The 26,209-nt window shown below is 42.6% G+C and overlaps 1 protein-coding gene across 1 annotated transcript in view; it reads left to right on the top strand.

The window, feature by feature from the left end:
* LOC106582131 (collagen alpha-2(IV) chain) overlaps positions 1-26,209 on the top strand; it is a 113,584-nt gene that overhangs the window by 28,343 nt on the left and 59,032 nt on the right. The window contains exon 4 of the mRNA XM_014164896.2: positions 25,476-25,556. Within this exon, the coding sequence (XP_014020371.1) occupies positions 25,476-25,556 (81 nt within the window). The remainder of the gene's footprint in view (positions 1-25,475; positions 25,557-26,209) is intronic.

Genomic DNA, 26,209 nt, shown 5'->3' with positions numbered 1-26,209 from the left:
CCGTCCCTGCACTTACACATCACACTCACTTTCCCATAGGAAACTAGTGTACCCAAGCCTGGGAAACCTCAACCCAACTACTTATAAGCTGCTGTTGGCTTATTTATATGGCTCTAAGTTATACTATATGGTAGATTAATGGTTTTTGATAGCCGCCTCCTATCTAGCTGAACATATTTAGCTGTACTCTGTTATAAGTGTCTTTTATTCTTGATTAGTCAAAAGGAAATGGAGATAGATTCTGTGCGATCTGTCTCTTTTTACAATCTCTACAGACTTCCTAGCTCCCTCTCTTTTTCTCAATCAATCTCTTTTCTTTCTCTCCTCCTTTCCTTACCTCCCTTATCTTACCTCATTTGCACTCACTGTTTATAGATTTTTCTTTTTTTCTACTGTATTATTGACTATATGTTTGTTTATTCCATGTGTAACTCTGTGTTGTTGTATGTGTCGAACTGCTGTACTTTATCTTGACCAGGTCGCAGTTGTAAATGAGAACTTGTTCTCAACTAGCCTACCTGGTTAAATAAAGGTGAAATTAAAAAAATAAAAACAAATAATGTACCATTCCCATGTTCCCTTTCTTTTCCTCTCTGTATTTCTCCATGGTATGTCTGCCTCTTTCTCTCTTCCCCTTCTCGCTCCCTCTCTCTTTATACAGTACACCCCCTCTCTTTTTCTCCTTCTCCCCTTTTTCTCTCCCTCTCTCAGTGATTGATAGAGAAACTATGGGGTCTCTTCAGGCTAAGCTGAAGAGATTCCAAGACCTCATTCTCCCCAATCCTCCTGGGCTTCCAAAGCCGAGCAGAATTCCCCTCCTCTCCATCTCTCCCTCTCATTCTTCCTTTTATAGTCTTGTTTCTGCCGTCGTCTTTCGCTCCTCTGTTTCCCTCCATTTATCTTTCAAACTGGTACAGTCTTGGCAGAGGGGCAGGAGAACTGGGAGTCTGTCTGTCTGTCTGTCTGTCTGTCTGTCTGTCTCTCTCTCTCTCTCTCTCTCTCTCTCTCTCTCTCTCGCTCCTTCGTATCAGGGTCTGGTCTTCTGTGTCTCCTCAATGGGGATGACTGAAGAGAATGAGCTCAGATGGAAGGATTGTTTCAGCTATGTTTGGATGTAGGACACACACCTCACACTCACCCACTCATGCCCTGGACACTGCTGAATGCTGTGTTTTTCTGTCTGCAGGTGTCCTATGCTGAATATGGGGTTGTCATTTGTTTGACTCCATAGTTCAGACTGAACCTATGCATGATCTGCAGATGTTTTGAATCCAGAGTGATGTTCCATATCCCCTGAAGTCATGTTCTGATTGTTCACGTTGAAAACTGAATGACTAACAGTACAGTACCTTAAAGAGATAGTGTGACATTTTGGCATGTAAGCCCTTTTTTTTATACTTACCTAGAGTCATACATTCCTTGAAATAAATTAGAATCTTCATTTAGCAAACCCTCAGTCGCTCCTCTCTCAGTACCTCTGTATTTAAGATAGAAGTGCATGCCAAGCCTCCCCTAGCCCCCCATGTGCAGACAAGAGGGGGTGAAGCAGTCGTGTTCAGGTCAGTTGTTGATTTGTTGACCTTCTCTCACCTGTTCCACTCAGGTTTGGAGATAGGACATCTCACTCCATGTGACGATGCACTGTGATCTGATTCGATAGAATCATGTCTTATCAGAACGAGAACGCTGACACACAAACACACACAACCACTCATTCACCGTTTCTTGGCATAACCCTCACCAGGTCTGTTTTATCTCTGATAACACAGCCCAATCCACATCCTCTTTCTGTTTTTCCTTCCCCTTTTCTCTCTCTCTCCTGTTCTCCTTCACCACAGTCTAGTTGAGAGCCACATGACAGTAGGCCAATTAATCTGTGTTACTGACACTACCACAAAGAGTGGAATGGCAAGATGGCTGCCATTTCCCTCTGTCTTATCTTGTCTGGTTCTTCGGCCTCAGGAATCACACACACAAACACACTCTAGGGCCACACACTCACTCTGGGGCTGGCACAATTACTGTCCACAGTGCCTTCCGATTATCCACATTGTGTTTTGTTACAGCCAGAATTTAAAATGTATTAAATTAGGATTTTTTTTGTCACTTGCCTACACACAACACTCCATAATGTCAAAGTGGAATTGTGTTTTTCAAAATTAATTTACAATTTAATTATCTGAAATATCTTGACACAATAAGTATTCACCCCTTTGTTATGGCAAGCCTAAATACGTTCTGCAGTAAAAATTTGCTTAACAAGTCACTTATTAAGTTGCAAAATAGTGTTAGAATTTTTTTAGTTGATTTTATCATTCTTTCTTTTGTTTAATATTTGTTTTTGTTTTTTAAAATGTATTAAAACATTTTAGATTTTTTTTTTCATTTTCTTTACCCCAATTTCATGGTATCCAATTGGTAGTTGCAGTCTTGTCTCATCGCTGCAACTCCCGTACGGACTCAGGAGAGGCAAAGGTCGAGAGCTGTGCGTCCTCCGAATCCCAACCCAACTGCTTCTTGGCACAATGCCCAATTAACTCGGAAGCCAGCCGCACCAATGTGTCAGAGGAAACACCATACACCTGGCAATTTGTAGCCCTTTCCTGCAGTCAAATTACCTAGTGGCCTCATGGGTGGAATGTTATTAATATTTTTCATAAAATAAAAACGCTGAAAATCTGGTGATTCTGTCTTCTGTGATGTATATAAAGTGTGATATTGGGTTGCAAGCTAAAATACATTTCAACTCTATATTTGACATGCTACAGTTGTCTTCTTTTTCATAAGCCCATAACCATGTGTGTGAAGTGTATACTTTTGTTTCAAATTAGATTTGTTTAAGACTACCAAGAACCCTCCGTGGCCCTGATTTAGCCCACTGCAGTAAAAGATTGTAACTTGTTTAGCATATTCCGTTTGTAACTCCGCTCACTACTTGAAGCTGTAAAGTCTGTTTGTTTGTGTTGATCTTGGCTAGCTCAATGTTCCGGTCAGTAGCTAGAACGAGGGAAGCCCTACAATATCTTTTTTTCTAAGTAGTGAGAACGCTCGGGAGCAGGCAATGTTGAAAAGTAATCTTTTTGTACCTTTCTTAAATGTAGTTTTATAATTGACTAAAACAAGCAGACAACAAAAAAGTTGCATTTGGAAAAAAGTCATGTTTTTGCTGTGAGCCAATGGGGTAACTTAGGTAACCACAGGTTGTTTTCCCCACAGGCAGGCGAGGCCGCGATATTCTATCTAATACCGAGTGGGACTATGGCAGCCAATTCACCAATTAAGCCATAATTAACTTGAATGGGGGATGCCATTTCTATTCATTTTATTTCTATGGCAGCTGTATGCAGTCAGGAGCGTAGGAGAGGAGAAAATGATTTTTGCTATTCAAACGGTTATTATGGTGACCGCGATCATTTGGCTGGCCAATTACCGTCATCTACAACTCCAGGACCGTCACAGCCCTAACATACATGCACACACACAGTTCTCAGGGCTCTCAGGTCCCAGTGTTGTTATTGAATGAATCCCCACCACCTGGATGTCATTGATTAACTGATTAGGCTCAGTTGGTAGAGCATGGTGTTTGCAACGCCAGCATGGTATGTGCAACGCCAGGGTTGTGGGTTCAATTCCCACAGGGGGCCAGTACTAAAAAATAAATAAAATAAAAAATAATTTGTAAAAAATGCATGAAATGAAATGTATGCATTCACTACTCTGGATAAGAGCGTCTGCTAAAATGACAAAAAAAAAGTTTTAAAAAAATAAATAAATAAAAGAGAAGCTGAGGTGACAGAGGGAGACAGGTTAGCCTATTAGCAGTGGTGGAAAAAGTACTCAATTGCCATACTTGAGAATAAATGAAGATACCTTAATAGAAAACGACTCAAGTAAAAGTGAAAGTTGCCCAGTAAAGTACTACTTGAGTAAAAGTCTAATAGTATTTGGTTTTAAATATACTTAAGTATCAAAAGTAAACGGATTTGCTAAAATATACTTAAGTATCAAAAGTAAAAGTATTAATAATTTCAAATTCCTTACATTATGCAAAGCAGACAGCACAATTTGTTGTATTTATTTTTTATTTACGGATAGCCAGGGGCACACTCCAACACTCAGACATTAATTTAGAAACAAAGCATTTGTGTTTAGTGAGTCTGCAGTAGGGGTGACCAGAGATGTTTTGTTGATAAGTGTGTGAATTGGACCATTTTCCTGTCAAAATGTAATGAGTAATTTTGGGTGTCAGGGAAAATGTATGGAGTAAAAAGTACATTATTTTCTTTAGGAATGTAGTCAAGTAAAAGTAAAAGTTGTAAAAAAATGTAATAGTAAAGTAAAGTACAGATACCCCCAAAAACTTCTTAAGTAGTACTTTAAACTATTTTTACTTAAGTACTTTACACCACTGCCTGTTAGCAACTTAGCTCTAGGAAGGCACACCAGAGAGCCTAATCCCACGTCCATTTACCTCAGTCAAAGCAGGAAGTGCTGATTAGAAGCACGGCCCCCTGGGAGGTGGAGTTGAGGCTCTTTGTGACCCAGAGCTGGTTTAGTGTGGAGGGGTGGAGCTGTGAAGGGCCCAGGGCAGAAACCAGACCTGTGTTTATTCTGGAGCACAGCCAGTCACAGCACAGTGAGAGACTCTTGCTCTCTCTCTTCTCTCGTTTTTATCCTTTTCTCTCATTCACACACTCTTTCTACTCTCTGTCTCGCTCATTTGCTTTTTCAATGATCAGTTATTCACATTAAAATGTTCTACTATCTTGCACTTCTCCTATGATTTTCTCCCACCATTCCCTCCCTCCCTCCCTCCCTCCCTATCTCTCTGTTCGCTTCATCTATCCTCGTTCTCAGACTTTTCTGCTCTGAATGGTTTCCAGGAATGGTCCGTGGGGACCTATTAAATCACAATCCAGTCCCACAGTCCAGTCCCACAGCTGTTCCCATACTGGAGCTCATGGAATGTTCTGTCACTCACATTCCCTCTCTCTCCCTCTCTTCACCCGTAACTAATTTCCAGGCTTCCTCACCCTCTCCCTATTTGTACATCATTTATTCATTGGTCCATCTGTTCATGAATCATCAATCTTCTTTCACAACACTGTGTGTGTTTATGTGTGCAGTAATGTGCATATGTGAATGTGTAGTGTCTCTGAGGTGTTCTGGGCTTAGGCTATCTAACACTCCTGAGTCCCACAGGAAGTGGATGGTGATGGGGCAGGAAGTTGAATGTGCTGAACAGGGCCGATAGTGAAGACTGTGGGCAACAATGCGACTGAAGGAGACAAAATGGTCAACATGAAGTGGCCCTTAGTGGAGAGTGGCCCTTAGAAATCCCCCCTTATCTATGTAATGGAGGGCTTTTATGGGAGATGCATTGTTGCTTCAAGATATGATTCAATAACAAAACGTTAGCCAAGAAAAACATCAATATGTTTGATGTATTGCATTGTTAGTGTGTGTGTGTGTGTGTGTGTGTGTGTGTGTGTGTGTGTGTGTGTGTGTGTGTGTGTGTGTGTGTGTGTGTGTGTGTGTGTGTGTGTGTGTGTGTGTGTGTGTGTGTGTGTGTGTGTGTGCGTGCGTGCGTGTGTTCAACACAATTGAGAATAGACTCTAGCATCAGATTTGTATCAGATGTTATTTTAAGCCTTTGTTAATGAAATTACATTTACAGTAGCTACTGTTGACTGGTGTACAGTGACATTACTAAAATGTTATAAGACCACTCAATTGAACTCAAATCAAAATGTAATTTTATTTGTCACATGCGCCGAATACAACAAGTATAGACTTTACTGTGAAATGCTTACCTACGAGCCCTTTCCCAACGATGCAGTTAAAAAGTATGAAAATTAACAAATAGATCAAAAGAAAATAGTAACACAATAAAATTACGATAATGAGGCTATATACAGGATAGATATAAGTAGTATCAGTACTGGGTCAGTGTACTGGGGTACGAGGTAGTTGGGGTGATTGATTGAGGAAATAAGTACATGTAGGTTTTGTTAGGTGACTGATTGAAGTACTATGTACATGTAGGTAGCAGAAAGTCCAGGTAGCCGTTTAATTAACTGTTCATTATTCTTATGGGTTTGGGGTACCGCATCCCGGTACCGATTACCATGCGGTAGCAGAGAGAACAGACTGTGACTTGGGTGGCTGGAGTCTTTGACAATTTTTAGGGCTTATCCTCTAACACCACCTGGTATAGAGGTCCTGGATGGCAGGGATTTTGGCCCCAGTGATGTAGTGGGCCGTAAGCACTACCCCTGTAGCGCCTTACGGTCGGATGCCGAGCAGTTGCCATACCAAGCAGTGATGCAGCCAGTCAAGATGCTCGCAAGGGTGCAGCTGTAGAACTTTTTGAGAGCCCATGCCAAATCTGTTCAGTCTCCTGAGGGGTATGTGTTGGTGTATTTGGACCTTGATAGATCCTTAGTGATGTGGACACTGAGGAACTTGATGCACTTATTAATGAAGCCGGTGACTGAGGTGGTATACTCCTCAATGCCATCAGATGAATCCCGGAACATATTTCAATCTGTTCTAGCGAAACAGTACTGTAGCTTAGTGTCCGCTTCGTCGGACCACTTCTGTATTGAGTGCATTACTGGTACTTCTCGTTTGAGTTTTTGTGTGTAAGCAGGAATTAAGAGGATGGAGTTATGGTCAGATTTGCCAAATGGAGGTCGAGGGAGAGCTTTGTAATGCGTCTCTGTGCGTCGAGATGATATAGAGTTGTTTTGCCTCTAGTTCCACAGCAGACATGTTACTAGAAATGAGGTAAAACAAATTTCATTTTCCCTGCATTAAAATCCCCTTCCACTAGGAGCACCACATCTGGGTGAGCATTTTCTTGGTTGCTTATGGCCTTATACATCTCGTTGATTGCGGTCTTAGTCCCAGCCTCGGTTTGTAGTGGTAAATAGACAGATACAAAAAATATAGATGAAAATTCTCTTGGTAAATAGTGTGGTCTACATTTTATCATGAGGTATTCTAACTCAGGCGAGCAGAACCTTGAGTCGTCCTTAATATTAGAGATTGAGCACCAACTGTTGTTGACAAAGAGACACACACACACTCCCCTCAGCTTACACAACACAGCTGTTCTGTCCTGCCGATGAATAGTAAAACAGCTAGATTTATATTTTCCATGTCTTTGTTCAGCCATGACTCTGTGAAACATAGGATATCACAGTTCTTCAGATCACGTTGATAGCATAGTCAGAGCTCATCCAGTTCATTTTCCAATGATTGCACGTTCGCCAATAGAATGTAGGGTAATGGCAAATTATCCACTTGCCGTCAAAGTCTTGTTAGATATCCCGCATGCCAACCTCTCTATTGCCGCTTCCGCCTCCTCCGAGTGATGGGGATTTGGACCTGGTCTGGGTTGAGCATTATGTCCTTTACCTCCAATTCATTGAAATAGAAGTCTTCATCCAAATCGAGGTTAGTAATCATTGTTTTGATGTCCAGTAGCTCGTTACGGTCAAATGAAATGATGGTCGAAACATTATGTACAAAAAGTTAGGATCAGCGCAAAAGAACACACAAAATTGGTCAGGAGACCGTAAAATGGTGGCCATCCCCTCCGGTTCCATTATTACACCCTATTCTCCTACCCTACAATCTTAGAAAATATGGACTTTTTTAACACATCTGTGTGTCTAGTTAGGGACAACACATTGTTACTTTTAACCCAATCACAGTGTTGGCACAACATGATTTCTGTAAATGTTCCAACACATTTTGTGTCAATTCCTTCAACTAATATGTTAAAAGCTGAAAACCATACAACACACCCTAGATGTGTCAGATTATTGACCAATCACATTGCAGATCTGAAGTCATCATGCATCTGCACTCTTAGTTAGGGACGACACGTTGTGTTATTTTTAACACAATCACCGTTTTGGCAGTTTTAACACATGATTTCTGTATATTTTTCAATGCGGGGATTATGTTCAAAGTAACATGTGTCCTCCCAACTAGATGCACAGATGTGTTAAAACATGTATTGTTGTTTTATAACACATATTGTGTTGTATTACACTTAAATATTCTGTAATCGACTGGGGAAAACATGTATAAAAAAGTTGACATTTTTTCAATTAATTTATCACTTCATATACAAAATCTTACACAAAACAAATTCTACACATGGAAAATATACTTTTTGTTAGTGCCAGTTATGTACGCAGTCCAGAGAAAACCTACACATACAATTTTATATTTGAGATGGAGGAGAACAGACTGTTGTTAGATATGATTCTTGTTAAAGTACAAAATGTACCTCTACCATAGACAGTTAAACTGGTAAAACACTTCCACTCATGGGTGGCCAAAAATAACACACTGAAAGCCACGCCTCCAGTATAATTTCCCAGTGTTCCTTGCCTTTTCAAGTGAATTGGAGAGTTACCACCCATGACTGTATTTGTAAGTGACAGTCACCAAGTCAGTTCCAAGGCAAATGCTATCAATTAAATTAATTATAATGGCAATTACATATCTTATATGGCCATATTGTGAGGCCCAGTTTCTAGAGTAGCCTGAACCTCATGGTTTACAGGCCACATCAGGCCTTCAAGTGGGGTTGTAAAGTTCCCAGAAACCCTGATTGAAGGAGTCCAGATTTTCTGCCTATTCTCTCCCACGTTGAGAAGTTTCCAACTGGGATTTTTCGAAAACTTGGGAATGTTGCAACCCTAACTGCAAGTCACATTATGCTGGTTTACAATGTGATGCATAATTCCTATTGGAATCTAATCAGTGCTAGGCTATCCAACAGTTTGATTTTTGTTATTGTCTTTTTCTGCAACATGCATTCAGAATGACTGCCATGGTTAGGTGTGTTGTGCGGATCACTACCTAAGTCATTTAAACTGGAACAACCATTTCAGTAACGGGTGCACAAAAATCGAACTAACTGATTGGATTAGTTTAGAAAAATGTATGTTATTTATATTTGTGTAGCAGAAGATGAATCAGTCAATCAATGTACATGCAAAAACACAGATATTAAAAACAATCATAAAAAAATCTATCTGCAGTAGAGCATGCTGGGAATATGATAATGATGTATGGTAAAAATCTGCCAACATATATCTTTTGCCTAACTAGCCTCACTTCTTGAAAACTTGTCTGAGACAAATTATATTTCTATAAATCAGGGCTAAAATGTTACCGTGTCTGCTCAGCGTTAGCCTTAAATGGTCACCTCATTCGGATAGAGTCAATTTACCTTGTTTCGTATTCCTCCTGCTGGCTGGCTAACGCTCACTCCAGGCTATCAATTGTTACTTCACTTTTCAGAGCTTTAAGACAAGGGTTTTGACTTCAACCCTAACTAGACACACGGATTTGTTAAAAATCAAACACATATTTTGTAAGAGTGTACTTTCTCTTTACTAAATAAACTAAAGTAAAAAAAAGTTAACACAATAAAATAATAATAATGAGGCTATATACAGGGGGTACCGGTCGGTACTGAGTCAATGTGCGGGGTTCAGGTTAGTTGAGGTAATTGAGGTAATGTGCACATGTAGGTACGGGTAAAGTGACTATGCATAGATAATAAACAGCGAGCAGCAGCAAGGGGGTGTCAATGCAAATAGTCCGGGTGGCCATTTGATGAATTGTTCAGCAGTCTTATGGTTTTGGGGTAGAAGCTGTTAAGGAGCCTTTAGGACCTAGACTTGGTGCTCCAATACCGCTTGCCGTGCGGCAGCAGAGAGAACAGTCTATGACTTGGGTGACTGGAGTCTTAGAATTTTTTGGGGGCCTTCCTCTGACACCGCCTAGTATAAGAGGTCCTAGGTGGCAGAAAGCTTGGCCCCAGTGATGTACTGGGCCATACGCATTACCCTCTGTAGCGCCTTGCAGTCGGATGTCGAGCGCTTGCCATTCCAGGCGGTGATGCAACCGGTCAAGATGCTCTCGATGGTGCAGTTAAATAACTTTTTGAGGATTTGAAGACCCATGCCAAGTGTTTTCAGTCTCCTGAGGGGGAATAGGTGTTGTCATGCCCTTTTCACGACTGTCTGGTGTGTTTGGACCATGATGGTTTGTTGGTGACGTGGCCACCAAGGAACTTGAGGCTCTCAACCCGCTCCACTACAACCCTGGGCGTGTTCGACCCTCCTTTTCCTGTAGTCCACGATCGGCTTCTTTGTCTTGCTCACGTTGAGGGAGGGGTTGTTGTCCTGGCACCACACTACCAGGTCTCTGACCTCCTCCCTATAGGCTGTCTCATCGTTGTCGATGATCAGGCCTACCACCGTTGTGTCGTCAGCAAACTAAATTATGGTGTTTGAGTTGTTCTTGGCCACGTAGTCGTGGGAGTACAGGAGGAACTAAGCACGCACCCCTGAGGGGCCCCCGTGTTGAGAATCAGCGTGACAGATGTGTTGTTGCCTACCCTTACTACCTGGGGGTGGTCAGGAAGTCCAGGATCCAGTTGCAGAGGGAGGAGTTTAGTCCCAGGGTCCTTAGCTTTGTGATGAGCTTTGTGGTGTTGAATGCTGAGCTGTAGTCAAAGAATAGCATTCTCACATAGGTGTCCCTTTTGTCCAGGTAGGAAAGGGCAATGTGGTGTGCAATTGAGATTGCGTCATCTGTGGATCTGTTGGGGTGGTATGCAAATTGGAGTGGGTTTAGGGTTTCTGGGTTGATGGTGTTGATTTGAGCCATAACCAGCCTTTCAAACCACTTCATGGCTACCGACCTGAGTGCTACGGGGGCAGTAGTCATTTCGGCAGGTTACCTTCGCTTTCTTGGGCACAGGGACTATGCTTGAAACATGTAGGTATTACAGACTGGGTCAGGGACAGGTTGAAAATGTAAGTGAAGACACTTGCCAGTTGGTTCGCACTTTCCTCAATCAAAAGACTGAGAAAGAGAAAATGTATTAAAACAAAGGATAGAATACACACAGAGATAAAGGAAGATTGAGGAAAGGGCGAAAGAGACTAATGGATAACGTACCGAATATGTGTTTGAAGTTGCGATACAATGTCTTGGTGTCAATGGTTCCAATGACCCTTATGGGAGTCATGGAGACAGACGTAAGCATTGAGCAGCAGGACTTGTCCAGTAAGTCTGCTTTACAGCCCACATCTACTGTACTATGTGTGTGTTACTCAAATTGTGTAGGCCTGTCTGTGAACTGCAGGAACCATAATTTGCTTTGTCCTCAGATGAAAACTTACAACCCATGAGGATATATTAAGGAAATTATCTAAAAATGATCTTGGGATGGGACACACACTCGGAGAGAGAAATACGTTTTTTATGTTTTATTTTTTTATTTAACCTTTATTTAAACTAGGCATGTCAGTTAAGAACAAATTCTTATCTACAATGACGACCTGCCAAAAGGCAAAAGGCCTCCTGCAGGGACGGGGGCCTGGGATTAAAAATGTAAAATCATTACAATAGAAATATAAGACAAAACACACATCACAACAAGAGAGACAACACAACACTACATAAAGAGAGACCTAAGACAACATAGCAAGGCAGCAACACATGACAACACAGCATGGTAGCAACACAACATGATAACAACATGGTAGCAACACAACATGGTAGCAGCACAAAACATGGTACAAACATTATTGGGCACAGACAACAGCACAAAGGGCAAGAAGTTAGAGACAACAATACATCACACAAAGCAGCCACAACTGTCAGTAAGAGTGTCCATGATTGAGTCTTTGAATGAAGAGCTTGAGATAAAACTGTCCAGTATGAGTGTTTGTTGCAGGTCGTTCCAGTCGCTAGCTGCAGCGAACTGAAATGAGGAGCGACCCAGGGATGCGTGTGCTTTGGGGACCTTTAACAGAATGTGACTGGCAGAATGGGTGTTGTATGTGGAGGATGAGGGCTGCAGTAGATATCTCAGATAGGGGGGAGTGAGGCCTAAGAGGGTTTTATAAATAAGCATCAACCAGTGGGTCTTGCGACAGGTATACAGAGATGACCAGTTTACAGAGGAGTATAGAGTGCAGTGATGTGTCCTATAAGCAGCATTGGTGGCAAATCTGATGGCCGAATGGTAAAGAACATCTAGCCACTTGAGAGCACCCTTACCTGCCAATCTATAAATTATGTCTCTGTGATCTAGCATGGGTAGGATGGTCATTTGAATCAGGGTTGGTTTGGCAGCTGGGGTGAAAGTGGAGCGATGACGATAGAGGAAACCAAGTCTAGATTTAACTTTAGCCTGCAGCTTGGATATGTGCTGAGAGAAGGACAGTGCACTGTCTAGCCATACTCCCAAGTACTTGTATTAGGTGACTACCTCAAGCTCTAAACCCTCAGAGGTAGTAATAACACCTGTGGGAGAGGGGCATTCTTCTTACCAAATCACATGACCTTTGTTTTGGAGGTGTTCAGAACAAGGTTAAGAGTAGAGAAAACTTGTTGGACACAAAGAAAGCTTTGTTGAAGAGCATTTAACACAACATCTGGGGAGGGGCCAGATGAGTATAAGACTGTATCTGCATATAAATGGATGAGAGAGCTTCCTACTGCCTGAGCTATGTTGTTGATGTAAATTGAGAAGAGCGTGGGGCCTAGGATCGAGCCTTGGGGTCCTCCCTTGGTGACAGGCAGTGGCTGAGACAGCAGATTTTCTGACTTTATACACTGCACTATTTGAGAGAGGTAGTTAGCAAAGAGGTGAGAGAGAGACAGACTGACAGAGACAGGGAAACAGTGACAGAGACAGAGAGAGAGAAAGATAGAGGGAGAGAGTGAAATGGGAGAGGGAGAGGGAGATAGGTGCATGTTATGACTGAGTCTATCTACAACATATGGGTCATTAAATGTAAGACATACTTGTGTGTGTATTTGCGTATGTGTATTCCCGTGCCACGTCCAAGAGAAGCAATGGGGATGTAAGAGATAACATCTGGAGACAAACATAATATACCACCTTTTTCTTCCTCTACAGTTTCTGTCCCTCTAAAAGATTACTGCCATTTCTCATAGTAACATTGGCCTTTTGGTCAGGCCCTACTGGCCATTTGTGAGGTAGTGCTTGAGTCTGTGTGGTTTTTAATTCCAATCTTTGACATTCAAGAGGGTGATCTAACTTTCTCTTGCATAAGGAGACTCTGACCCATGGAACTAACCTCATCTTATTGACCTGAATGTTTGGTTCACAGTCATTGACTGACTGACACAAGCCCAACACTCTCTGTTGGAGTGTACTGATTTTACCAATGAATTGGTCATGGCTGGTTAGCAGTACTGAACTAGGACATCAACATGTGGGTCACATTCCTGTTTCCATTTAAGAGATTTAATTTGTCACCTTCAGCCAGAAACAGAAATCGCTGAACATCAGTTAAGTGAAAGAAACGTCACTCCCATTGATTCCTGCATTATTGCTCACATAGCCAGATCACATACCCAGCTCTATTTTCATGTCATCTGACCATAGTATCGGTTCCAATCCAAGTTCCGATGCTGTTTAGCAAACTTAAGGCATTTACATTTGTTGGATGACATGAAAATAGAGCTCTTCGGCTCCGCACACCAGTAGTGGGTTTGGCGTCGAAATAAGGATGAATAAGCAGAAAAGAACCCCATACCTACTGTAAAATATGGTGGTGGATCTTTGATGTTATGGGCTATATTTTGCTTCCACTGGTCCTGGGGCCCCTTTTAAAGTCATGCTTTTCTACATCTATTAGTGTGAGGTACTGCAGCTGCCGTGGTATACCCTGGCCATATTTACACGCACACACACACACACACACACACACACACACACACACACACACACACACACACACACACACACACACACAGGGTCAGTCACATTCCATCTCATAAAGCATGTATTGAGTGGACAGGTGGAGTCTCTTCCTCCCCCATACTCCTCTTCTCTCTGAATCAAACATTCCTTCCCATCTTCACCGCCTACACACACACACACACACACACACACACACACACACACACACACACACACACACACACACACACACACACACACACACACACACACACACACACACACACACACGCGCACACACACACACACACACACACACACACACACGCGCGCACACACACACACACACACACACACACACACACACAGTAAAAAGGTAAACTAAAAGGGGAGACTGGGTCTTAAGTCCTAATCAAGGGAGAGCAAGCTGCTTTGGGAGAACAACACAACCTCCAAGTTAATTAAATGCCAATTAATTATATTGCATATAGACTAATAGTGCTGGTTTCAGTTCAGTAGAAAGTGTATTATGACTCTTGTAGAGTTGATCTGAAGGTTGATGGTCCATTAAAACTTTCTCCATCACTTTGGGAGCATGTAACCATGACAACAACCTTTTCAGCCCCTTGCGGCCCCCTGCCATAGCTCAACAGTAGAGTGGAGTAAGATCAGACATTCTTCTGGGCCAGGGTCAGGGATTAAAAGTCAAAGTTCAGTACTCCACAAAGCATGAGCAACTACAGTCGCCAAACGGTCTGACCATGAGGTGCACGGGCGACCAAAGCTGAACCGCTCATGGTCATGTTTCCTGTGGTTTAAAGTCAGGAGATTCACTTACCGTCAACACCAAAGGCATTTAGACTGAGATTGGTGTACTTAGAGAACCTTTATTTTACCTGCGTCTGACCTCTGATGTATTTCCTCTATATTGTACTGATATTGGAATACCAATCGTTATTAGTGAAGCAGTATTTTACTGTTATTTGCTCTAGTGTTTCCTTTGAACACAGTGTCAGTGGTGATCAGACGATCACAGATCAAACAGTGGTCCTGACCTCCCGTCCTCTCTGATCTGTGATCTGGGTTCATCTGATCTCCTGGAGCTACGGGGAGTCACAAAGAAAACAGTATTTGTGCTCCACTTCACCGTTTCATGTGTGTAAGATGAGAAGCCATCTTTGAAGAAATATTGGTCATATCCTTCACTTCGGGTTGATTGAGCTTGATGACTGTTTTGGCATGGCGGTCATGATCTGTCAATATATGTAACTACCACTTTGTGAGACTTATGGTAGAAGTTAACCACTGATACAGGGTCTCCCTCGTGGTATAGCTAGGATGTGAGGTATTTTCCTTGATCTGTGGTTAAGGACAGCTTTCACCTTGAGCCATTATAAAAAAGGCCCAGAGCACCACACATAACATACCCCTATTTAGAAAAAAGTAAAGTACAGGTGGAAACAGGAGATTCAATTAGTTAATTAGAAATGCCGTCATTGTCCTTTCCCCAAAGTCCAGCTGTCATTCCCTAAATGAAAAAGCTATCTTTATGTTTCCTCTCCATATGTCTCTATCTGAAGTCTATAAGTGTGGGACAGATTAATGACCTGATACGGATTACAAAATGTCACAGGAAATGATGTGCCCTGCATATGTGCACAGCTGTGCGTCGGCAGGGTTAGAGTATGGGCCGGAGACGTACGTATGTACGTATGTCCTCATTGATCCAACGAGGACCTCATCATCAGGGGACAGAGGTCTGGTTTTCTTTGAGGTGCTGTAAACCTCCCATGATGCTGTGGGACAGCGTGGGCTGTACAGTGGAACACTGTTCCTCACTGGGGGTTCAGTAGCAGTAGCGGTGGGTAAAATCACTGGGGAAGCCAAGCCAGGCAAAAAATACATATTACAACCTATGTGTTGTGATAATTGCATTGTTTGCGCTATAACCTATTAGTTCATATGCCTTGCCACCCTGATATAGGCCTAAGGCTGAGACAACCAGAAGGCACAGTGGCATAATAATTTCATCACAAAACCTGTCTGGAGAAGTCCACCAAGAATTTTGCATGTACTGTAACAAACAGTTACATGACCAACAGCATGGTCAAGCAAGTTAATGTTTCCGACATTTTCTGACTACTAAACAACCATTTATTTAGAACCATGGAGAGTTACCGCAAGTCGAAAAGAAAACAGGAGCTGCCTCCACTATTCCAGCACCACTTCAACATTTCAACATCATCAAATCACCTATACTTAGTTTAATACAGGGACAACTAAAAGATACCAAAAACTATTTAGTCCAATCAACGTAAGCTAAATACAGTATGATGTGGTTGCCCATTTGTGTGTGTGTGTGTGTGTGTGTGTGTGTGTGTGTGTGTGTGTGTGTGTGTGTGTGTGTGTGTGTGTGTGTGTGTGTGTGTGTGTGTGTGTGTGTGTTTGTTTGTTTGTGCATGCAAGTAGAAAAACATGTTTACTACTTGTAGAGAAACGTCAATGGCATCTTTCATGTTGATGAAACGGTCTATCACTCTGTCATAGAGTACATGCTTTTAGTTTTTGTTGTCGTGGACTTACTCTCCAGCTTAACTTCCTTTCATGGGCTATGATGCACCAAGCTAGCTAGTTAACATTAGCCTACTACATCAATCTACATATTGAACTTCCATCCTCTCAGGCCAGAGGCACAATGTATGAATTTATGGTTATATCATAATCGCCGTTATAGTCATTGGCCAGTACAGAGAATTAAGTAAAGCCAAGTCCAAATCCCTATCTTCATCCATGGCTAATTTAGGAAAGGGAACATTTTAGCTAGCTAGCCACTGGAGGACAACGACACGAGAGGCAATTATTCAAATGTAATAAAAATTGTAAATTACTTTTTTATTTTGATGTGATGTGATTGGTGTGAGGCCAAATCTACACTGGCGTCCCTTGACACTTTTTTATGGTGCGCCAGGACCTCTGATTGGCTATTATGTTATATATTTTTTATCAAGGGAGGCCAAAAGCTCACTGGCTTCATTTGCATTCAATGCTAAGGGTGGCAACAATATAATACTCTTTTTGACCAGACAGCATCAGATAGATGGGCTACACACACTGGAAAAGAAGGGCGCTGTTTTGCTTGCTCGGATGCTTTCTCCGATGAGATACATTTAGCCTTTTGCAAATTGAAGGAAAATTATGAAACACAGCGAGAGGAAAGATACATTATTTTATACTGAACAAAAATATAAACGCAACATTTAAAGTGTTGGTCCCATTTTACATGAGCTGAAATAAAAGATCCCAGAAATGTTCCATACACGCAAAAGCGTATTTATCAAAAAACAAACAAATGTATCCTTCGCCAAGATAATCCATCCAGCTGACAGGTGTGGCATATCAAGAAGCTGATTAAACAGCATGATCATTACTCAGGTGCACCTTGTGCTGGGGACAATAAAAGGACACTCTAAAATGTGCAGTTTTGTCACACAACTCAATGCCACAGATGTCTCAAGTTTTGAGGGAGCGTGCAATTGGCATACTGACTACAAGAATGTCCAACAGAGCTGTTGCCAGAGATTTGAATGTTAATATATCTACCAAAAGCCGCCTCCAACGTCGTTTTAGAGAATTTGGAAGTACGTCCAACCGGCCTCACAATCACAGACCATGTGTAACCACTCCAGCCCAGGACCTCCACGTCCGGCTTCTTCACCTGTTGCATCATCTGAGATCAGCCATCCGGACAGCTGAAGAAACTGTAGGTTTACAAAGAATTTCTGCACAAACGGTCAGAAACCGTCTCAGGGAAGATCATCTGTGTGCTCGTCGTCCTTACCAGGGTCTAGACCTGATTGCAGTTCGTGGTCGTAATCTACTTCAGTGGGCAAATGCTGGCCACTGGCACGCTGGAGATGAATCCCGGTTTCAACTGTACCGGGCAGATGGCAGACAGCGTGTATTGCGTTGTGTGGGCAAGCGGTTTGCTGATGTCAACGTTGTGAACAGAGTGCCCCATGGTGATGGTGTGGTTATGGTATGAGCAGGCATAAGCTACGGCCAACAAACACAGTTGCATTTTATAGATGGCAATTTGAATGCGCAGAGATAAAGTGACGAGATCTTGAGGCCCATTGTCATGCCATTCATCCGCTGCCATCGCCTCATGTTTCAGCATGATAATGCACGGCCCCATGTCGCAAGGATCTCTACACAATTACTGGAAGCTGAAAATGTCCCAGTTCTTCGATGACCTGCATACTCACCAGACATGTCATCCATTGAGCATGTTTGGGATGCTCTGGATCGACGTGTACGACAGCGTGTTCGAGTTCCCGCAAATATCCAGCAACTTCGCACATCCATTGAAGAGGAGTGGGACAACATTCCACAGGCCACAATCAACAGCCTGATCAACTCTATGCAAAGGAAATGTGTCACGCTGCATGAAGCAAATGGTGGTCACACCAGATACTGACTGGTTTTCTGATCTAAGCCTCTATCTTTTTTTAAGTTATCTGTGACCAGCAGATGCATATCAGTGTTCCCAGTTATGAAATCCATAGATTAGGGCATAATGAATGTATTTCCAATTGACTGATTTCCTTATATGACTATAATTCAGTAACATTTCTGAAATTGTTGCATGTTGCGTTTATATTTTTGTTCACTGTATATGTATTTCTTCTTGTTACATTTTTGGGGGAAGCCTGGCTTTCCTTGGAATCCATGAGTAGACTCCACTATCGAGGTTGGAACTGCAAACAAAACAAGTAATGAATAGAAAAATCTGACATTCCCACAGTAGAATAGTTTATCCATTTACCTAGTCGGCTGGTTGTTGTATGTTCTATGCGAGATAAATATTCCTCTCGAGGCGCATTCAAGTTATGAGTGCCATATGGAGGGAAACATACATTGAAGTTATGAATGCCATATAGAGGGAAACATACATTCAAGTTATGAATGCCATATGGAGGGAAACGTACATTCAAGTTATGAATGCCATATGGAGGGAAACGTACATTCAAGTTATGAATGCCATATGGAGGGAAACGTACATTCAAGTTATGAATGCCATATGGAGGGAAACGTACATTCAAGTTATGAATGCCATATGGAGGGAAACGTACATTCAAGTTATGAATGCCATATGGAGGGAAACGTACATTAAAGTCATTGCACAACAATTCTTGCAATCACGGGGAAAAGAGCAGTTTTAACGAGTACTTTTGGGTGTCAAGGAAAATGTATGGAGTAAAAAGTAAAAGTAGTCAAAAATATAAATAGTAAAGTAAAGTACAGATACCCCCAAAAACTACTTAAGTAGTACTTTTACTTAAGTACTTTACACCACTGCTCTTGAGTCAATAAATATTGAACCCCATTACAAACGGCAAGCCTAAATAAGTTGAGGAGTAAAATGTTGCTTAAGAAGTCACATAATAACTTGCATGGACTCACTGTGTGTGCAATAATAATGTTTAACATGATTTTTGAATGACTACTTAATCTCTGTACCCCACACATACAATTATCTGAAGGTCCCTCAGTTGAGCATTGAATTTCAAACACAGATTCAACCACAAATATCAGGGAGATTTTCCAATACCTCGCAAAGAAGGGCACTTATTGGATATCCCTTTGAGCATGGTGAAGTTATTAATTACACTTTGGATACAGGCGTCCTTCCTAACTCAGTTGCCGGAGAGGAAGGAAACCGCTCAGGGATTTCACCATGAGGCCAATGGTGACTTTAAAACAGTTACAGAGTTTAATGGCAGCGATAGGAGAAAACTGAGAGTGGATCAACAACATTGTAGTTACTCCACAATACTAACCTAATTAACAGCATGAAAAGAAGGAAACCTGTCATCAAAAAAATATTCTAAAACATACATCCTGTTTGCAACAAGGCAGTAAAGTAATACTGCAAAAACTGTGGCAAATCAATGAAATTTTTGTCCAGTTTTTTCTGTTAAAGTAGACTTCAGCTTACATCACATCTCTCCAGTCTTAGTATGGTAAGAGATAGCTTAGGCACAGACAAAGTAAATCATCATGTGTTACACAGTCTTTGAAGTGTGTTTCAATGGGAAGAGATTCTTTGTACCTGTTTCAGGGAAAGATAGACTGTACAGGAAACAAAGCCACTAACGTTGCTCGTAACGCTTATCTGGGTGAGGTACGATGTGCACCACTTCCGCAACTAGACAGACGTGTTTTTATCCAAGAAGTCGTAGGCATGTCCAAGAAAATAAATACATCACAGTTTGACAGTGTGTGTGTACGAGCGTGCGTGTGTGTGATGTTTGTCTAATTTATCCCAGACTCTCTTTTTTGTCTCATTCCCATGTAAGACAGCATGTCTGACTGTTTGTTTATTGTTGTGGTCAATGTTGTCTGGAATATTCTGGATTCAGAAATATGGGAACGTTTTCCATTTTCTTTTCTTTTGCTGTTTTGTCACGGTCATGCTCTTTAGACTTTTAGATATCGCCCTGGTCAAAACATAGTCCCATAGAGTTCTGGATTTAAGTGCCACAGACCTGCCGTTCACATGGTTCCAATTTTCATGCATGTGTTCTGATCAGACAGCCCACGGAGAGTAGATGGTTGTGACCATGAAGGGTCTCACGGACCACAGAGTCTAGCCAGTTCTGAGCATGAAACATGAAAGATAATTAACATTGGACAGTCACAGAGACAACTACAAAAGTGAAGTTTCAAATAGAAACAGATTATACAGTCTCTCTTATTGGAGTACGTTTGGTGCTTGTCATGTTGGGTTTGCTAGAAACAAACAGGATAGGCACTGAAACTATAGCTCAGACATTCACTATAGCAGTCCCAGACTGTCCAATTCATTCAGATAACGGTAGAAGACGGATCAGATCCCGTCTCAATTCATCATGTCAATTTTTACATGAGAGTTACTGTACAGGAGTTACTGTACAGGACCTACTGTACAGACACAGGAGGTCTGGAGTTTTCTGTTATACACTCCACAGACATAGAGTCATACAGATTACCATTCCGTCCTCCATCTTGGATCTTCGTGTGAGGCAGTCTTTCTGTAGCTTTCCTCTGTCACCCTGACTGTCCCGCACACTGCAATAGTGTTGAGTTTGGCTCCATTGTTCATTAGGTCACTGACGAGACTGGGACTTGGTCCTCTGGCCCAATGGCTTTAAATACTGTAGGTGTCAGATAAATGTTGATAATCCAAATGCTTGTCTCTGAGCCAAAGCCTCAGCTGGTGTGTTGGGTACGTGGGTGGTCTGGTCTGGTGTGTTGGGTATGTGTGTGGTCTGGTCTGGTGTGTTGGGTATGTGGGTGGTCTGGTCTGGTGTGATCAACTGTTCAGGGACACCATTCTAGGAGGACGTCTTGCTTCGTGTCTGGGAACGCTGGTTCTGGACAGCTGGGAATGCTGGTTCTGGACAGCTGGAAAAGCTGGTTCTGGACAGCTGCAGTGTATGCGGGCCTTTGTCCCAACCCAATCAACTAGTCCTCAAGACCATGCTTAGCTAGCTGAAGTAAAAGTGCTGGGCTATGACAAAAGCCTCCGCACTCGGTACTTCCTCTAGGACCAGGAGTGAGGAAGTGAGGATAGAGAGAACAAATGGAGAGGAAATTAAATACCTTTGTGGTTTGTGAACTAATTCATTCAATTGACCTTTGACCTCCTTTGGTTGACCCATTGCAAGTCTATGAAATGAAAAACCACGTCTTTATTTGATGTGAATAACTCGATTAACCATTGACTTCATGGACAGGACCATGTTATAAGCCCCCCCCCTATGCGGACCTCAATCCCCCATTCTCCACCAAATGAAACCCCTGGGCTCTCCTTGAGAAGCCTCAGGCTCTCGCTATGCTATGAAGGATGTTAAGGTAATTAGTGTAGCGCCTGGAAAAGGTGATGTCGGAAAGTGCCGGTTGTTGTGATGGTGGTGGGTGGGGGCAGGATGTACTGCAACACAATATCATTGTCTTCAGCTGAAATAATCATAAACTATTTTAGGCCAAACAGCAAACCCAAATGGATTCCACAGGCACATATCATGTTTTTGTCCTTTTTTGGAGGTGGAACGTCTTTGTCCTTTGTGTCTGTCCGGAGGTGATGTATCCTATTGTGTAGCTTGTGGGGTTTCCAGTCTACTGTCCAGGCGATTCACGCAATGCCTCTGTGATGTCACATCTCAGCAAGGGTCCATCCCAATAGTCTGACGTGGCTTCCTCTCCTTATCCTCTGCTGCACCTGTACTGGTGCGAGAATACAGGTTGGAAGGAAGCAATATGGAGGATGCTGGTTGACTACCAGATACGCTTTCACCTGTCCAGTCCTATGTTAGTGCAGATTAAGGAAAGGTTGCCAAGTAGTGAAAGCCAGTTCAGGTTGTTTTGATCTTTAAAAGCAGGTGGAATATAGATTTGAATGACACTGTCTCAAGTCAAGTCTTTGGTGTAGGCCTACCACTAAGCAATTATTCAGTCTGGGCTATTCATTCCCACACTATGGCTCTACTGCAGCTCTATGGTCTGCTAAAGACGGGTTTCCTTTAGATTCACAGATCCTCAGATAGATACAGCCAGTTAGAGAGGAAATTGAGCCCCATGCATTCCATAGGGGACGAGAATAAGGTCCTTTGTGTTGGGGCAGATAGGGGATCATGAAAGGACGTCGTCTGCGTGGTGAAAGACTCTCTTTGTGAGCCCGGGGAGGGTCTCAATGTGCTCTTTGTCAGATCTGTGCCTAACATGTCGTGTCGCAGTAATGAGGGACAATTCTTACCAGTCCTGATCCGCCACTTTGTGTTGCTGAGGACATAAAGTGACCGTTTTTACCGTTTTGGGAGTTTTTTGAAAGGGGGGTTGAGGGATTGAGGTTGACGATTGCTGTCTAAGCAGGCCCTGGTGTAATTGTGTAGGTGGGGGGTGTAGGAGGACACAGTCCAATGATGTCAGAAGATAAACCAGCCTTAGAGACTCCTTGCATGGTCCACTATGGACTCAATGGGCAGATTGGATTATGCTGAGCTGCGGGTCACCAGTCTATGGCCCTTGACGTAAACGGCAAAAGCGGTGAGGGAGGAGCACCCTTCTCAAATCGAACAGTAATCTGCGTCACTCGGTCATGTTTTCAACAAGGCAGCATGGTGCATTGTCCAGAAACATACAACATCTCTTTTCCATTAAGTACAGTGCCTTCGGAAAGCATTCAGACCCCTTGACTTTTTCCACATTTTTGTTACATTACAGCCTTATTCTAAAATTGATTTTTTTTTTATATCCTGAGCAATCTACCCACAATACCCCATAATGACGAAGCGAAAACTGGTTTTTCGCATTTTCGCATTTTTGCAAATGTATTTAAAAAAAAAACAGAAATACCTTATTTACATAAGTGTTCATACCCTTTGCTATGAAACTCCAAATTGAGCTCAGGTGCATCCTGTTTCCTTAAATCATCCTTGAGATGTTTCTACAACTTAATTGGTCAATTCAATTGATTGGACATGATTTGGAAATGCACACACCTGTCTATATAAGGTCCCACAGTTGACAGTGCATGTCAGAGCAAAAACCAAGCCATGAGGTCGAAGGAATTGTCCGTAGAGCTCCAAGCCAGGATTGCGTCATGGCACAGATCTGGGGAAGGGTACCAAAAAATGTCTGCAGCATTGAAGGTCTCCAAGAACACAGTGGCCTCCATCATTCTCAAATGGAAGATGTTTGGAACTACCAAGACTCTTCCTAGAGCTGGCCGCCCAGCCAAACTGAGCAATCGGGGGAGAAGGGCCTTGGTCAGGGAGGTGACCAAGAACCTGATGGTCACACTGACAGAGCTCTAAAGTTCCTCTGTGGAGATGGGAGAACCTTCCAGAAGGACAACCATCTTTACAGCACTCCGCCAATCAGGGCTTTATGGTAGAGTGGCCAGACAGAAGCCACCCCTCAGTAAAAGGCACATGACAGCCCGCTTGGAGTTTGCCAATAGGCACCTAAAGACTCTCAGACCATGAGAAACCAGATTCTCTGGTTTGATTAAACCAAGATTGAACTCTTTGGCCTGAATGCCAAGTGTCACGTCTGGAGGAAACCTGGCACCATCCCTATGGTGAAGCATGGTGGTGGCAGCATCATGCTGTGGGGATGTTTTTCAGCAACAGGGACTGGGAGACTAGTCAGGATCAAGGAAAAGATGAACGGAGCAAATTACAGAGAGATCCTTAATGAAAACCTGCTCCAGAGCGCTCAGGATTGGGGCAAAGGTTCACCTTCCAACAGGACAACGACCCTAAGCACACAGCCAAGACAACGCAGGAGTGGCTTCGGGACAAGTCTCTGAATGTCCTTGAGTGATCCAGCCAGAGCCCGGACTTGAACCCGATCGAACATCTCTGAAAATAGCTGTGCAGCGACACTCCCCATCCAACCTGACAGAGCTTGAGAGGATCTGCAGAGAAGAATGGGAGAAACTCCCCAAATACAGGTGTGCCAAGCTTGTAACATCATACCCAGGAAGACTTGAGGCTGTAATTGCTGCCAAAAGCGCTTCAACAAAGTACTGAGTAAAGGGTCTGAATACTTATGTAAATGTGATATTTCAGTTTTTAGTTTTTAATACAAAAATACTAAAAACCTGTTTTTGCTTTGTATTGTGTGCAAATTGATGAGGGGAAAAACGATTTAATCAATTTTAGAATAAGGCTGTAATGTAACAAAATGTGGAAAAAGTGAAGGGGTCTGAATACTTTCCTGTATGTCTATGGTGTATGTACTATGTAGGCTCCTGAGCTGAGCCATAAGGGAGACTAGGCATCTACCAACCTCCTACCACAATCAGATTAGTGGGGGATGGGACAATGTAGCCTGTGTTTTTTGTCCCCCCACTTTGTTCTGAAATAACCATCACCCACTAATTCACTTTTTTTTCACAGATTCATTGTTCTGAGCTAGTAATGTATAAATATTACCCACCATAGGCTACGGGACTTCTGTCTTTGATCGTGTCATGTGACACGTCCACACTGACCTCTGGTCATAGTTTTGTCCGTGTTTGTGTCCAGTCCTGTACAGGCTGCCCCGTTGTAGTAGTACTGGTATGCAGCCTAACGTCTCTACGGGGAGTCTGGGGATTTTTCACCAGGCCATTCTCACTGTCAGAATAATGATATCAGTCCAGGGGGGTTAATGGCTGGAAGTCCAGGGGGGTTAATGGCTGGAAGTCCAGGGGGGTTAATGGCTGGATGTCCAGGGGGGTTCATGGCTGAAATTAGTCATACGAACCACTATAAAGTACACAGACCACTATATAGTACACATCCCAGACAGCACTCAGACTATTATACGCAGTCATGCAATGACCCGACAGTCATAAACAACTAGTCTATACAGACAGTGTACAACCACGCTATACACACAGACAGTTCTGCATTTTATAAATATATATATATATATACAACATTCACAGCACAGCAGATCCTATGACTATATAGAGTGCTGTATACAATTAAGTGACATGCCTGTTCAACTATTGACATGCACATGCATATACCATAGAGCACCTTTAAGCTACACATTAACAAATTGTTCCATGGGTTTGATATACAGTATATTTTGCGGTCATTACTGTATTACTCTCATGTGGTGAGTTGTCATGATATTGTTTTGTTGTCTCTAACCCAGTCCTCTGTGTTATGTTCTCCAGGGTGGTAAGAAGCAGAGTGGGCCGTGTGGAGGAAGAGACTGCAGCGGAGGGTGTAAATGTTTCCCTGAGAAGGGCGCCAGGGTAAGTCACATTTTCTTCATTGTTTGGCTGTCTAACTCCTATACAACACTCACATATCTCCATCTCTACACAACTCTCCTCAACTCTATACCTATAATGAAGGTATTCATTGGCTATTCAGGAGGTATGAAAGCACCGTAACAGTGCAACTGTGATAACACCCAACCAGACCTTCATCACTATGGACCTCTCTATCTGCGTAACACATGAACTCAGATCCATTACTGTTTGACTCCCAGTATATCTACTAATGGGCTATTGTCCAACCTCTTTGTCTCACGTCTTTATCACCTTATCACACATGCTGTTAGGGAAAGTGGTGAAACTCACACCATTAACTTAACAGTAAAGAGAGGGGATGGGTGGGGGGCGAACTGTTGTCCTCTAGAGGGTCAGGGCCCTGTTAGTAAAATGGAGGAGAGGAAGGACAGGAAGCGAGGACAGGAAGAGAGGTGGGGAGGAGATAGGGGGAGAGGTGGGGAGGAGAGTGGGGGAGGTCCATGACAGATGTTGTGAATGCAGGGAGGAAGTGAAACACTAAACACCAGGTTCATAATAAGATAATGGACCAAGAGGGAGAGACAGAGGGGCTTCACAATCAACCAATAAGGAGAGAGGATCTGTAAGAGGAACCAATCACTTATTGGCAGTGA

The sequence above is a fragment of the Salmo salar genome, chromosome ssa21, assembly GCF_905237065.1.
Source record: "Salmo salar chromosome ssa21, Ssal_v3.1, whole genome shotgun sequence".
Lineage (NCBI taxonomy): Eukaryota > Metazoa > Chordata > Actinopteri > Salmoniformes > Salmonidae > Salmo > Salmo salar.
The sequence above is the reverse complement of the archived record's forward strand: the minus strand, read 5'-3'. Positions and strand labels throughout refer to the sequence as shown.